Below are 15,514 nucleotides of genomic sequence, written 5' to 3'. Positions count from 1 at the left end.
AGAGCAAAGGATCACAATTAGTACTTCCTGTAACGCTAAAATAAGCCTTGGTGGAGCTGCAAACAAAACGCTACGTTATTCAACATTTAATAAACCACCACACCGCTCAGTGTGCAGCATTTGAAGCTAGTAATCAAGCTAATGCTAAAGCTAATGCTAGCGTAAACAGAGCCAGTTGTTCGCTGACAGCGTTTATCAGTGAAAAGATCAAAGTTACTACGAGGAAAATGATGAGGTCATGGTTTTGTTCATAAATAAAAAGCTTCCACTAATGTATAAGTGACTGTAATAAGTGTGAGAACAAATAACCTGTGTCATGTTCATTCTGTTATTACACGTTAACTTATGAAAATGTTACACATGATGGACTTTATTATTATTTATTTATTTAGCTTTTATCCTGTCAGCTGTTGTAAGTTATTTTTAGATTCATATTTTTATATTTAAATATCCACAAAGCTGCTGCATTTGGACATTTTTTATTTTTGTACAACAAGGAAACTTAAAACTCAGGACACTTTATTAGTGATTTAAGATGTTTTGTTAGTTTGTCCTGTAGATTATTATTATTATTATATCATATTTATTTGTTAAACTAAATACTGCTGACTGTGCACTTTATTTTAGTCAAAGAGCTGTAAACAGGTCTGCAGTGGAACCTGATGGACACGTTTATTTAGTTTTTAAAATGTGAACAAATCAAAGACTAAAGAAACAGATATCATTTAGTATTTTGTATTTTATATATGAGATAACGACCTTATGTGCAGTTAAAATAACATGTTTGTATTGTTTCACAGGTATTGTTCAATGTTTTACAATAACATTAGATTGGAACATTCAAGATGTTTAATGTCAGTTATAAATAAATTAAATAAATTGGTGATCGGTGCATCTGTAGCTGCTACATTTGATCTTTGAAGGTGTTTCCATTGAAGGCTGTTTTGAGGGCGGAGCCTGGTACGTGTGGTGAAATCTCTTCCAATGAGACTTCTCTGTAGGAAGATGTACACTCCAAACCTCCTTAGAACATTCTGCATTCATAGGTTATTTCACATCTAATAATCACTAATTATTATTAAGTCTAATAATAATAAATATCTGGGTCTCCTCTAATGTCTACACGTACCACACCATGTTCTCTCAGAGAAGTGGTCATGTGACCAGGTACGTCACGTCCTGTGATGTGTAACACATTTCAATATCGAAACGTATGAAAAAACTTCTCATTAAAGCGTAAAAAACTTTTAGCGATATTTGAGTGTTTTTTAAAATGTAGGTGTTTTCGTTGTCAGTTTTTATTGAACTATTTAGATTTTACGCATTTCCAAGTGTAACGGAAACACAGCTAGAGATAAGTGCTGTAAACATAAGGCTGTAGAAGAAGTGATCAGCTCTCAGTGCAGCAGACATACTGTATACTATTCATACTATTCATACTAGTCATACTAGTCATACTATTCATACTATTCATACTATTCATACTATTCATACTAGTCATACTAGTCATACTATTCATACTAGTCTGTTAAGCACACTGAGTGACTGGTGTACTTTGCGCTATATAAAAAAAGGTCAATTTAATTGAATTCATACTATTGACTGGTCGCACATCACTGGAGCGACGAAGCGACCTAAAAGAGCACCAACGTTGAAGCGACTCATCACGGGCGATATAAGCGACTATAGTCACTGAAGTCATGTTCTGTGTGAACACCTTAAACCAGATGCTGATCAGTAGTCGTTCACTTCATATATTATGATTTCTCTTAAAACATGGATCCAAAATAGTCAAATAAACCATGACAAGTGTCCATTGGTCTGTTGTTACAGGACGTCCTCGTGATCCTGGAGGCGTGGCTCTATTTACAGGTGTGATGGTGGGGGCGTGGCTCTGGTGTGTCCCTATGAGGTGTGGCTCTATTTACAGGTGTGAGGATCCTGGGGGCGGGGCTCTATTTACAGGTGTGACCTTGGAGGCGTGGCTCTATTTACAGCTGTGAGGATCCTGGGGGCGGGGCTCTATTTACAGGTGTGCACCTCTGTCCTCTCGCTGCAGGTGTTGCACCTGACGTGGCAGCACCACAGGAACTTACAGTTGCACTGCCACACCCGTGAGTACTGGTGGGTGTCGTGACCCCGCCCACAGCACATCAGCTCACAGCTGTTGGGCTGCTGAGTGGTGGCGTTGCATAGCCGCCCCCGCGTCCCCGCGCTGCCCGTCTGGGGGTCCGCCTCGCAGTAGTTAGGTGACCTGTCGATGTAGACCAGGTCTGAGTCTGTGGGCTTGCGGTAGGTGTGAGGCTTCTTCACCTTCAGGAAGGCGGGGCGCTTGTTGCGACTGGCGCGCACCGGCTCCACGTGCACGGCGTGCTCGTACTTATCTTTGAGAGCAAAGCCAAGATGGCGGAACTTGGGAAGCATCGTCCAGCAGGTCTTGGTGGTGCAGGAACCGGACACGCCGTGGCATTTACACTCCAGGTGCATTCCCTTCTCCAGCACCTGAGGACAGAAGAACAGACGCAGGATGTTGGAGAATGAAACTAGTCATGTGAGCTATTCTTCTTCTACCGTTTCCTGTAGCGAGCAGAAAGTAGGGTGATCATGTGTTAGGGTGACCCTTCTAGGATGGACCTCTTCATACTCAAACTACTCCACTTTTTTTTTTAATCTACTTTGTAACGACAAATACAAGATAGTCAATAAATAAGTTGTTATTGTCCATTGCTCAAAAATCAATTTCTCTCTTTAGAACAAAGACTTAAAATAATGACTTAAGTCAATTACCTTTATTATACATTATAATAATCTGTCCTTGATCTCATGTAAACCTTCATAAAATCTCTCAATCATTGAAACAATGAGAAACATCTCCTAGAAATGAAAATACATGAAACTCAAGGCTTACAGGACAGTGAAACATTATTAATATACACTTCAATAATAATAACCATGGTCCCATGCTGACTCTGAGCTTTATTCTGTCTGTTGTCATGGAAACAGGAGGTGATGAGGTCTAGACCAGATGATGGTAACTTTACTTTAACTTCCTACATTCTAAGGTTCTCCCAGTGTCTCCTTGGTTTTCTAATCCCTCTCTGAACCTCCACAGAGCTTTGATCATCAGGAGGATCTTCATTATGATATTTTTAAATTAAATTCACCAGTATTTGGTCTCTTTCAATCCATCTTGGACTTTAGTCTCTCTTCTCTTTTCCTCATGACACGATTTTGTTAAAGCAAAGCAGCATCTTTAATGATTCCATGACTTGTGACTAAAATGACTGTAATAACATGATACTGGCTGTAAATAGCAACTAATTCAGAAACTGGTGGATTTTCTTCGATAGAGCAAACATTAGAGGAGTAAATTAACGTGTTCTCCTAGATGCGTTCAGGGCCTCTGGGAAACCAGGACATTTTGATGAGTTTGTAAAATCTGGCCAGACATTTGGTCACTCAACCCTATTCACTCCAGGAGTAATTCACAAATGAATGAAATGGCCCTGGTTTCCCAGGGACCTTAAATGCATCTCGTGAACACATTCATTTTAAAAACCATAACTGTGCTAATATTTGCTTGATCTGAATAATTCCACCAGTTTCTAAAAGCTCATGAGTTTCTCTTTAAAGTGTCATTACAGTAATTTTACCCACACATGATGGAATCATTAAAGACGCTGCTTTGTTTTCACTAAATTGTCACACACGAGTTAAAGAGAAAGAGAGAGATTAAAAGAGACCAAATAGCAGTGGATTTAATTGAAATGGTTTTTTATTGAAGTGTATATTTAATGATTATTTCATGTTCTCTAAGCCTTGAGTTTTTTGTAATAGTTTTAATTTCTAGGAGGAAATATTTCTCATTATTTCAATGATTGAGAGATTTTAAGAAAGTTTATATGAGATTTTTCAATGACAGATTGTTATAATCATAATAAAGGTGATTAATGGTGTGTTTCCACTGGCAATATCTACTCTACTCTACTCTACTCTACTCTACTCTACTCTACTCTACTCTTTACCATTTTTACAGATTACATATTTTTTTCAAGTCTTTGTTATAATGAGATCAAGTGTTTTTTAAATCGAATGGGCAATAACAACTTATTTATTGATTTTTCTTTTGCAGTTACATTGTATATTCAATGTAATGTTGAGTACTTTGCTGAGGTAAATGGTCACCCTAGCATAAAGGAAACCCACGTGTCCTCCAAAACACTCTGACAGATCGTATGAATAGTTCAACAGGTTGAAACAGATGTTTTCTAGCATTCCAGATGATCAGGAGCATTCCACAGACCTCACAGGTGCTACGCTACGCCGCTGTATGCTAGCAGCTACACAGAGGACGTAGACACAGAAACAACATTCACTACCTCATCTAAACTCAATCACACATTAAATCATGTGTTTTATTCTTAGACTTTCTGGGTTAGTCCATCAAAGATTGTTCCTTCTACTTTAAACTCTATTTTAAATGAAAACACTACAAAAACCCACTATATTGGTTTAATTCTCTTCTAACAATAAAAATATTTGTTTATATAATTGAAAACAAGGAATTTTCTGGCAGCATTTGACCATAGGACGGTTGAAAAGAGAAAACTAAGTGTCAAAAATATCCTTTCATGACAAATCAATACTTTAATCTGTATCGTCTTATTATGCAGAAATGACAGTATTATAAGTATTAATTTGTGCAAAACTCCTGAAGCTTGGAGTTTCCTAACAAAATAATTAATATAATTCAATCGACACACTGTAAATATTTAGCTTGATCTGATCAATACTTTTTGAAATATGGATAATATAGTGAAGGGGGGGTGTGTCCTTATTTTTCTTCTATTTTCATCTTCCAATATCTCAGGAACTCCAGCACAAAGGAAATGTAAATGTGGCTCCACCTACTCTCTCAGAATATACAAAGAAAACAACTAAGCTACAATAACCTCATTTAAAGGATTAAAAATATTCATCAGTGGTGAAATAACCCAAAGTTTGGGTCCAAAATAAAAATGCAGAAACCACATAAAGAAAAATAGATTTATATCACAATAAAGAGTAACATTTATACTATAAATAAAACAGATCAGATTCATTATTACATTCTCACATACAGTTATGAACCAATGAAAATAGTCAATATAAACAGTTTATGTTCATATTTCCAGAGCATGTGAGTCTAGAACCAATGTATATCTGTGACTAATCATTAGTGATGTGAACAGTCTATGTTCATAGCTCTAAGCTGATCACATTACAGGGAGCTGAGACATATGCTAAGTAGTTTACTGAACATGTTCCAGTCACACAGTGACTATTTAGAGGAGCTGACATGTCCACCAGATAGGATGTATAGCAGATCTATTTCTATATTCTGAGAGAGTGGGTGGAGCTTATTACTGTACCATATTTACCTTTACATGTGATGGAGTTACAGACAAATTGGAAGATGAACATGGAAGATAAATAAGGACACACCCCCTCACTACATTATTCATTTCTCTAAAAGTATTGATCAGATCAAATGAAACACTTACAGTGTGAATATTAAATAATCAGTGAATAATTGGTAAACATTTCATAGAGTGTGTGCATACATAAAGAATGTTACCTTTCTTCCCACGTCGTTGTTGTGCAGGTTCATCAGCGTCCTGGCGTTCTGTTTGATCTCTCGAGCGTCCACAAAGATTTTAGAGAATCCCAGACCGTAGTGGAGGTCTGCAGAGCAGCCCCCCCACTTCCATCCCTGCTCCTGCTGATGGAAGCCCTGCTTTTCTTTATCACAGCCACAGCCAATCAGAACGCCCTGAGTGCAGGCGGCGGTCACTGCGTGGGCCACGCCCGCAGCTATGATGGCATAGGCAAACGCAGCCTCTTTACTGCCTGTGGACAAACAGAAACGTCTCATTATTTCATCCTAGGAATTAACAACAGATTTGTATCTGTACATGATGAGCATCACCTCCTCAAACAAGTCCAAAAACTGCTTCATTTAAACCAAGTTTCAACTATTAATCGAGTTTTCTAAAAGACGATAAGACTATGTTTACAACCCTTTCAAAGGAGAAGAATCACTTCAGATTATTATGAGAAACTTCCAACTGCACATGACAAAAATGTGTTCAATGTGAGGAGCTACAGTAAATTATAATAAAACACCTCTAATGACTTTAAGTACTGTAATACACACATGACAAAAGAATAGAAATTAGAATCTGTGAGAACTTTATCACATTGGACCAGTTTGAGTAAAATATGAGATGAGATCAGTGACACAAATGTTAAAGAAACACAAATATGAGTTTTTCTCATGTGATCTGAAGGTTTTTATTAGAACTATTCAAAGCACCAAACAATCTACTCAACTTAGATTAGTGGTGCGTGAGTTAGCATCTACTGCTAATAAGGCTGCAGTAGTATAGTAGACTGAAAAACAGTCGACTATACTACTAGTGAGATATTGAGTGTACTAGTAGCAGTGACGTGCCGCGAGCACCAAGGTAGGGTAGGCGGGGCTTGCAAATCAAGACCACCAATGTCAACACCAATGACAATTTCATATGTTTCTACTAGTGTTAAACTAACAAAATCAACATCATAAACACCATTAAAGAAACATAAACAATTATTTAATATAGCCTCCATACTCTCCAACAACATATATCTCATGACACGGCAGCACATCTGTTGTTTGTGTTGGAAACACAGAAACAGAGAAAATAACAACAACAACAACTCAGAACATCCTCAGTGAGGAGCATCCACAAAGTCAATACTTCCTTTTGTTCCATTCACTGTAGAAAGAACCAACAATGTTCTGACCTTAGCTTTGCTGAAGGTCTGGTAGCTCAGGTGTTGGTCTCCATCTTTTAAAAGCTGTTGTTTTTCCTCTGTATCAATTCACTATTGCACTGTGAACGTACGTATAGCATTTAGCATAGCACGGTTACGTCCGAAGGCAGCGTAGAGAGCTGCCTTTGGATGTAAATGGTTTTCATCTTGGGGAACTGACTGAGCATGTGCAAACACATAAAAACACTCTATGTGCTTTTGGGAGAGGGTGTGGCCTAATCCTGGCTCCTCCTCCTTACAGTGAAGTGAGACTGTGCAGCATATTTGCCGTACCAAGAAATGTTTAGTCATTTGGGCTATGAAACTCACAAAATGTGGACACTTTCAAACTTATAGATACTGTAGGCTATTGGAAATGGAAAAATAAATAATTTATAATTATATTATAATTAAAACAAATAATCAAAATATCAATTCACCTTCACTGTACGACACTGACTAGTAGTACTAGTAAACACTGGGAAGGTGGGTTGGGGTAATGTAATTTAAAAAGTAAGAACAATTAGTTTAAACGGGCAAATAATAGGCATGACAAATAATAAAAGTGGTTAAATTGGCAAACATGAGCATGAAATTTGATGAAAAGTGACAATAATAGGTCAACATATGTGACATTAGGTGGAAAAGTGGTAGAAAGGGTTTATAAGTGCTGAACATGTCAGGAAAGTCGAAAAAATGTGTAGAAAAGTCACTGAAATGTGATGTAGAAGTGTCAGAAATGGGAGAAATGTAGCAAAAATACATTAAAAGGAGCAAAAATATGGCAAGAAAAAGTGATGAAAAATAGGTTAAAATATGGTGAGTTTGGTGAAGTTGTAGAAAAATGGTATTAATAAGCCAAAATAGGTTCAAATTGTTCAGAAAATATTCTTAGTTTCTTGAAAGACACTGGTGACCCTCTCCCAGTGTCTCATGACCACACACACACACACACACACACACACACACACACACACACACACACACACACACGCACACACACACACACACACACACACACACGGTCCTGATGCCAAAACAGCAGCTTCCTGGTCTGACCATCGAAGAAAACCAGCCACGCGTTGATGTCACACACAGACCACAGTTTGATGCCTGAGCCACGTTTTGGAAAACTGTGACTACAAAGAGACATAATAACGCTTTAACGCGATGCAAAATCATCATCCAAAGATGTCCCTCACTGACTCTCAGCTGTTAAATGATGTAAAAATCAGGCTGAATGTTTCACTCCAATAGAAAACAATGAGATGTTTACAGGCAGTGGGGCCGTGTGACATCATCAGTCACATGATTTCAAGATGGAGGAACACAGGCTCTAAAACTGTAAAGTAGTCCTATTTTTAAAAAATAATTATAAATGAATATGGTGCATAATAATGTGTTTTGTTAGACATAAATCTACTAATAAGGACAAGATTTTAGGCCAGATTTGTAAAAACAGTGGAGGATCACTTGTAGAGTTAAATACAGTGGAAAAGAGAATCGTCTGCAGGTCAAACATGGCCTGCAGCTTTGTTCCACCAGCAGCTCAGACTCACTTTCCCACTGAGACGATGGAATCAAACTCACAAACATCTGTGTCAGAGTCAGAGGTCAAGGAATGTCTCCTCAGACTATTTTTGGACAAAAGCAAGAGATTTCCAACCATTATTACACATCCAAACCATTAACGTCCAGTCAGACACTGAAGAGAGAAAAACAGGTGCAACCAGAGCTCTGAGAACACAAACTGATGTTTATGGACACATTCACCAGCAGGTGGTGCTGTAGAAGCAGCCAAACACCAGTGGTTCTCAACCTTTTCAGGCCGTAACCCCCAAAATAAAGGTCCCAGAGAGCGGGGACCCCCACTGTAGCTGAAGGTGGTTGAACAAAGACATGAACATTGAAGAACAGTCATGTGGAGACAGGCACTGTTATCCAGGACATTTATTTCCAAAAATGGTGGAAAAGGTGGTGAAATTACAGTTTAGATTCCTGGTCCGAGCCGGGCCTCATTTTCCCGCTCAGCTATCGGACTCGGACTTCATTTTAAACTTTTTTTTAAAAATCTCTGTTACATTAATATTATTTTTTAATAAACACAAAAACACTTCTATATTGTTGTGGTATCATTTCTAAAGTGTTTCTGCTAGTAGTGGGACGGGTTATTAACAGCGTTGTGTTTAGTTGTTCAGCGTTCACATTCACTGATCATTTTTGCTGACTTTGCTCATTCCTCACTTGTTGCTGGAGCTCAGAGAAGAAATATGATTGGTTCTTCATTCAGGTCTGTGCTCCACACACATACTGTAAATGTTCTGGTTATGTTCCACTGTGTGTATCAGGTGTTAACTGATGCTGACATTTCCTATGTTCATGAAGGCATCATGGTCACTGCAGCTTCCTCAGCCAATGTGTGTCTTTGTTTACATGTGTTCTGAGTGTTGATTGGCTGGGAGGCTGAGGAAAGGGCGGGCGTAAGCGGGAAAAAGAGTAGTGTACAATTCTGTTCCCACGGTAGTGTGAGTGTATGATGGTGTAAGACGGTTCTTTGTGTGTTTGATTGTTTATTTTTGGCGTTACTACGACCTCCATTATAGCCTGTAAAGGCACCGCGCTAATAATCTACCCTTACCTATCCACTCTGAGTTCTAGAGATAAAACCCTTACGTACCCACTCTGAGTTTTAGATATAAAACCCTTACGTACCCACTCTGAGTTCTAGAGATAAAACCCTTACGTACCCACTCTGAGTTCTAGAGATAAAACCCTTACGTACCCACTCTGAGTTCTAGATATAAAACCCTTACGTACCCACTCTGAGTTCTAGATATAAAACCCTTACGTACCCACTCTGAGTTCTAGAGATAAAACCCTTACGTACCCACTCTGAGTTCTAGAGATAAAACCCTTACGTACCCACTCTAAGTTCTAGAGATAAAACCCTTACGTACCCACTCTGAGTTCTAGAGATAAAACCCTTACGTACCCACTCTGAGTTCTAGATATAAAACCCTTACGTACCCACTCTGAGTTCTAGAGATAAAACCCTTACGTACCCACTCTGAGTTCTAGAGATAAAACCCTTACGTACCCACTCTGAGTTCTAGAGATAAAACCCTTACGTACCCACTCTGAGTTCTAGAGATAAAACCCTTACGTACCCACTCTGAGTTCTAGATATAAAACCCTTACCTATCCACTCTGAGTTCTAGAGATAAAACCCTTACGTACCCACTCTGAGTTCTAGAGATAAAACCCTTACGTACCCACTCTGAGTTCTAGAGATAAAACCCTTACGTACCCACTCTGAGTTCTCTCCCAAACACCGTCTTCTCTCCCAGGGCTGAGCAGTTCCATCGTCCGTGTCTGAACTGAAACTGACACTCGTTGATTCCAATCTGAACTCCATCTCCGATGACGATGATGGCGTCTGGTCGGCTCTGACAGATGGTTCTCTGACGAGGGGCCAGACCTGGGATTTTGTTGCAGATGATGCTAGCTCCTAGCGCCGCTACCGAAGACATTCCCCTGTAGTCACAGTACCAGGACTTTAATGATTTTATCTTTGATTTGAGAACATTTCTTCTTCATAATAAATCCAGAAAGTTCTTTTTAATAATATGCTACGGTTTGATGTATTCAGACAATTGTTTTTCAGGACATTTACTTTGATCTCCTGACAGGTTTCAACTGTAAACTGCCAGTCTTCCTCAGAGGCGTCTGCTGATCTCTTTGGTGTTTTCTTGACTTATACGTAATAATTCCAGCAAGTTCTTTCCTGAAAAACAGTCTGAATAAATGAAACCTCAGAAGATGAAAGAAAGAACTTATAGAATCATGAATCTGTCTCTCACTCCGTAAACAATTGATTCCACAAACATCTCATGTTTCTTTCTGGTGAGGATTTAATTTTAATCTTTGGATTAAAATGCAACTTAGTTCTAATCAAAATTCAGTCATCACAACTATATCAGTTATAGTCCAGTTTTATCTCGACTAAAATACATTGTCTTATCAGTGTAATGATATCTTTAAGATATTATATTAGTCGACTGAAATATAAAGCATAAGACTTAAAGGGGACATATTATGCAATTTTTCACTCATCTCCATTTGTTCTAAGAACCCCAAAAACATAGCATTTGAGGTTTATTTGACCAAACTCTTCTGTTTTCCAGAGTTTTAGCCTCTGAAAAGTCACTTTCTGAGCAGTTCTGAAATGGGGCCTTTCTGGGGTCTGCTTATGCATATTCAGTGATCAGTGATCATCAAAGCAATTTTATTTGTGCTATCCACACACTGTTATTGTTTTCAGCTAAAAAAAACTGCACATTACAGTAACACACATGGATATTTAAGAGACTATTGTGATTGTGAGTTCGTCTCAGGGCTTCAGGGTCCGTGCATCTCAGTAGCAGCAGCAGTCATTCAAACTCAGAGTGTTAAACTGCTGAGTCACTTTCTCCTCCTCTGCTCTTCTAACTACATGAATAGTGCATTTAATATGATAATCATTTGTTTTCTCCAACCGCTGCGTCACATTGTGTCACAAATACATCAGATCAGTGATACGAGGCAATAGAACAGGTTCGCTAATGCACCGAACCACAAAAGCAGAGTACACCTCCGCATGAACAAATAGTGCTGACACTACAGTGTACATTCACTGTGGAGGCGTGGCACCAGCAGCAGGAAAGTTCTGTATTTAGTTTTACCGGTAGCCATCACCCCTTTGCTAGCAAGAAAAACAATGGCGGACTTTTTAAAAAGTTTTCATCAAGTTAAGGGTGGAGTCCATGGGTGGAGTTACCAGAGGAGGGGAGGGATTTGACTTGTGACATCACAAATATGGAAAATTTGAAACAGAGCAATTTTTTCTGTGTTGTAAGACTTACAAAGACCACAACAAAAACAAGTGGATGAATTTATTTCACATTTTACCTCATATGAGATCAGAAAGACTGCAAAAGTGGATTTTTCATAATATGTCCTCAACTGGATTGTTTTTCATGCAACAAAAGTAGTTTTACGAAAAAATTACTTAGTTGTAATTGGATTTCATTCCATTTAAAAGGTTTAGTTACTCAATGAAAATATCAACAACTTTTTTATTTTGTTTTCGTTCACACATCAAAAAACATAGTCAACAAAATGAACTCTGATTCCAACATGTTCCGTTCTTCCTCAGACTTTAATAACTAATTATTACTGCTCTAGAGCTTCACACACTTTGATAATGACCTCCACCAATCGTTCTGCTGCCTTTGATCAGATGCTTTGTTTCAGATTTAGATTAAGTGTGTTTTGGTTATTAAACAGTTTACATAAATTAAAAGCATAAATGATAAAGCTACAAAGTCATGAAAAACAGGTGCAGCATATTTTTACAAAGGAGAGCATCACTGTTAGTGAGCAGTACACACACACACACACACACACACACACACACACACACACACACACACACACACACACACACACACTGATGTGAGCAAACACACTAAATTATACAACAATACACAATAACACACAGTTATATGTTTAAACTGTTTTTAAAGCACACACGTGCAGATCCGACAGTGACGCACAGGTATTAATCCAGTGTTTTTCAACCCTGGGGTTGTGACCCCATGTCGGGTCGCAAAAGATGTCTAAATTGCTAATCGAAATATGCTCATTAAAAGTACATTTTTGATCGTTATTATTTTTCAATTTAAAACACCGCACAGACAATCTTAAACAACTGTATTCTTTACTTTTACTTTCACAATAAAACTACAATCTATTTAAAAAATAAAAATATTTAAGATGATCTGAGCTGGTGCATCTTGTCATTCTGTAACCTGTATCCTGGCTACAAACAAAACTCATTCAAAAAATGTCTCTGGGCTCGAAAAAACTTTGTTAAATCACAGAAAAAGGTTGAAAATCCCTGTATTAATCAGTGTGTGTGTGTGTGTGTGTGTGTGTGTGTGTACTCACCCTGTCCGTAAATAAAATAATCCGAGGCAAAGGAAGAAATAAAAAACCCATCGTCTTGTTCTTCTGCTCATGGTGTCAGTGTGTGTGTGTGTGTGTGTGTGTGTGTGTGTCAGCCTGCACAGGTGTGTGTGTGTAGGGACAGCAGCCCTATGGGGGGCATCAGTGCTGTGTGTGTGTGTGTGTGTGTGTCCTCTCTGTGACTCTGAGTGTGTGTGTGTCAGACTATTCTACAGCTACAGGGCGTGTTCTACTGAGGATCAGCCTCTAACACACACACAAACACGCGCGCACACGCACACACACTTCCCTCTGCTGGTTAAAAGTCAAACTGCTGCTCACTGCTTCATACTGTGACTGATCACTTTAACCCTAATATCCTTGGGGTCAATTTGACCCCATTCAATGTTTATCATTCAAAAAATAATAATAGTTGTATTTGATAATTGAAAATTGCCAAATACATTGTTCTCTGAGTTATTTTTCTTCCACAACTTCTTTGTCCTAGAACTCCGAGAATATTAATGCAGCACTAATAACGCGTACGTCTCATAGGGACAATGTCAAGGATGTGCAGTCGGCCTTTTTAGTGCTAAAATGTCAAGGTCATGGTCAAGTGGCAAAAACCAAAACTGTAAATATCTCTACACATATTTATGGTACAAGCTTGATGCTTACATTTATGAAAAGTTCGTCTCAAGTGGAATATTTTATTTCACAGGACCAAAGCTGTACGACCTACCAGTAAAAACATCAGTAGGGGTCAAAGTTCATGACTCACTATATATATAAACACAAAAGTGAATGTAACCATGTCGAAAATTCAATGAATAAATAAATACACTTTTTTCCTATAACTTGGACACAAATTGAGATACAGTGCTCAGACTGGTACCATTGAACAACATAAAATAAAAATAAAAAGTGAAATATCACATGGTCATAAGTATTCAGACACTTTGCTGTGACACTCATATTTAACTCATACTGTACATTTCTTCTGATCCTCCTTGAGATGGTTCTGCTCCTTCATTAGAATCCAGCTGTGTTTAATGAAACTGATTGATTGATTAGGAAAGGCCACATAATCCTTAAATAGAAGAAGTTTGGGACCACCAGAACTCTTCCTAGACCTGGTCGTCCAGACAAACTGAACAATCGTGGGAGAAGAGCCTTGGTGAGAGAAGTAAAGAAGAACCCTAAGATCACTGTGGCTGAGCTCCAGAGATGCAGTATGAAGATAGAACAAAGTTCCACAAAGTCAACTATCACTGCAGCCCTCCACCAGGCAGGGCTTTATGGTAGAGTGGCCCAATGGAAGCTTCTCCTCAGAGCAAGACATATGAAAGCCTGCATAGAGTTTAACAAAAAAACACATGAAAGACTCCCAGATTATGAGAAATAACATTCTCTGATCAGACCAAGATTGAACTTTTTGGTGTTAAGCCGTTTGTGTGGAGAAAACCAGTCACTGCTCATCACCTGCCCAATACAATCCCAACAGTGATACATGGTGGTGGTAACATCATGCTATGGGGTGTTTTTCAGCTGCAGGGACAGGACGACTGGTTGCTGAAGGTTCACCTTCCAACAAGACAATGACCCTAAGCACACAGCTACAATAATAAAGGAGTGGCTTCAGAACAACTCTGTGACCAGTGTTGACTGGTCCAACCAGAGCCCTGACCTAAACCCTACTGAGCATCTCTGGTGAGACCTGAAAATGTCTGTCCACCAACGTTCACCATCCAACCTGACAGAACTGGAGAAGATCTACAAAGAAGAATGTCAGAGGATCCCCAAATCCTGGTGTGGAAAACTTGTTTCATCATTCCCAAGAAAACTCATGTCTGTACAAGCTCAGAAGATGTTTCTACTCAATACTGAGCAAAGGGTCTGAATACTTATGACCGTGTGATATTTCACTTATTCTTTAATACATTTGCAAAATAATCTACTTTGTTTTTTTTGTCAACATGTGGTGCCGAGTGTACATTAATGAGAAATAAAATGGGTCTGAATACTTTCCATACCCACTGTATACAGTATGTATTGGTTCTTGACACACACGCTCTGGAAAAATGAATACTTTTTTACTATTTTCATTGGCCCATAACTACATGTGGGAATGTAAGAAAAAAAACGTGATCTGCTTTAATTTTTAGTATATTACTTTATTGGGATATGAAACTATTTGTATAAACTTAGAGTAGGTGGAGCTGTATTACTGTACCACATCTACCTTTCCATGTACTGAAGTTTCTGATCATTAGCTTTTATTAGTTGATCTTCAACCTGTGATACTTTTATTTCTCACCTCATCTCTGTGACAGGGTGGAGCCAAATTAATGCAAATAAAGTGGAAGCATTAAAAAAACAAAATTACAATAAAACTTCAATATTACCAACAGTGAACATTTTAAGTAAGAATCCCAGGGATTATGAGGTAAAAATAGATATTTGTGTTTAAATAGTAAATCAGCTTTATACAGTTTTTTGGAACTCAAAGCAACTTTACAGAATACAGGAAAAAAAAATACATTAAAAAAAGGTTTATGGATAAATTCCATCATTCTGATGACTCCTTCTGTCATAAATAACTAAGCGTTCACGACCTCAACAGTCACACCAGGTCTACAACAAACGCTTCTTTAAGTAGTTTACCTATTTATTAATCAATGAAATCACATTT

General features: G+C 38.3%; 1 protein-coding gene across 2 annotated transcripts; it reads right to left on the bottom strand.

Annotated features, from left to right (window-relative positions):
* Positions 1-1,105: 1,105 nt before the first annotated feature.
* On the bottom strand, positions 1,106-13,007 carry wnt7aa (wingless-type MMTV integration site family, member 7Aa). Of its 2 annotated transcripts, none has more exons than XM_028447098.1 (4): positions 12,826-13,007; positions 10,145-10,371; positions 5,618-5,889; positions 1,106-2,502 (listed from the first exon to the last, which is right to left on the bottom strand). In XM_028447098.1, the coding sequence occupies exons 1-4, from the start codon at positions 12,894-12,896 to the stop codon at positions 2,023-2,025; spliced, it is 1,050 nt and encodes a 349-aa protein (XP_028302899.1). In that variant the 5' UTR covers positions 12,897-13,007; the 3' UTR covers positions 1,106-2,022. The 2 variants fall into 2 exon arrangements, with proteins under 2 accessions (XP_028302899.1, XP_028302901.1); XM_028447100.1 differs by lacking the exon at positions 12,826-13,007 and adding an exon at positions 10,511-10,614.
* Positions 13,008-15,514: the final 2,507 nt, after the last annotated feature.

The sequence above is a fragment of the Gouania willdenowi genome, chromosome 5 (genome assembly GCF_900634775.1).
Source record: "Gouania willdenowi chromosome 5, fGouWil2.1, whole genome shotgun sequence".
In the NCBI taxonomy this organism is placed as follows: Eukaryota; Metazoa; Chordata; class Actinopteri; order Blenniiformes; family Gobiesocidae; genus Gouania; species Gouania willdenowi.
Note: the sequence above shows the minus strand (reverse complement) of the source record. Positions and strands in the feature narration are given on the sequence as shown.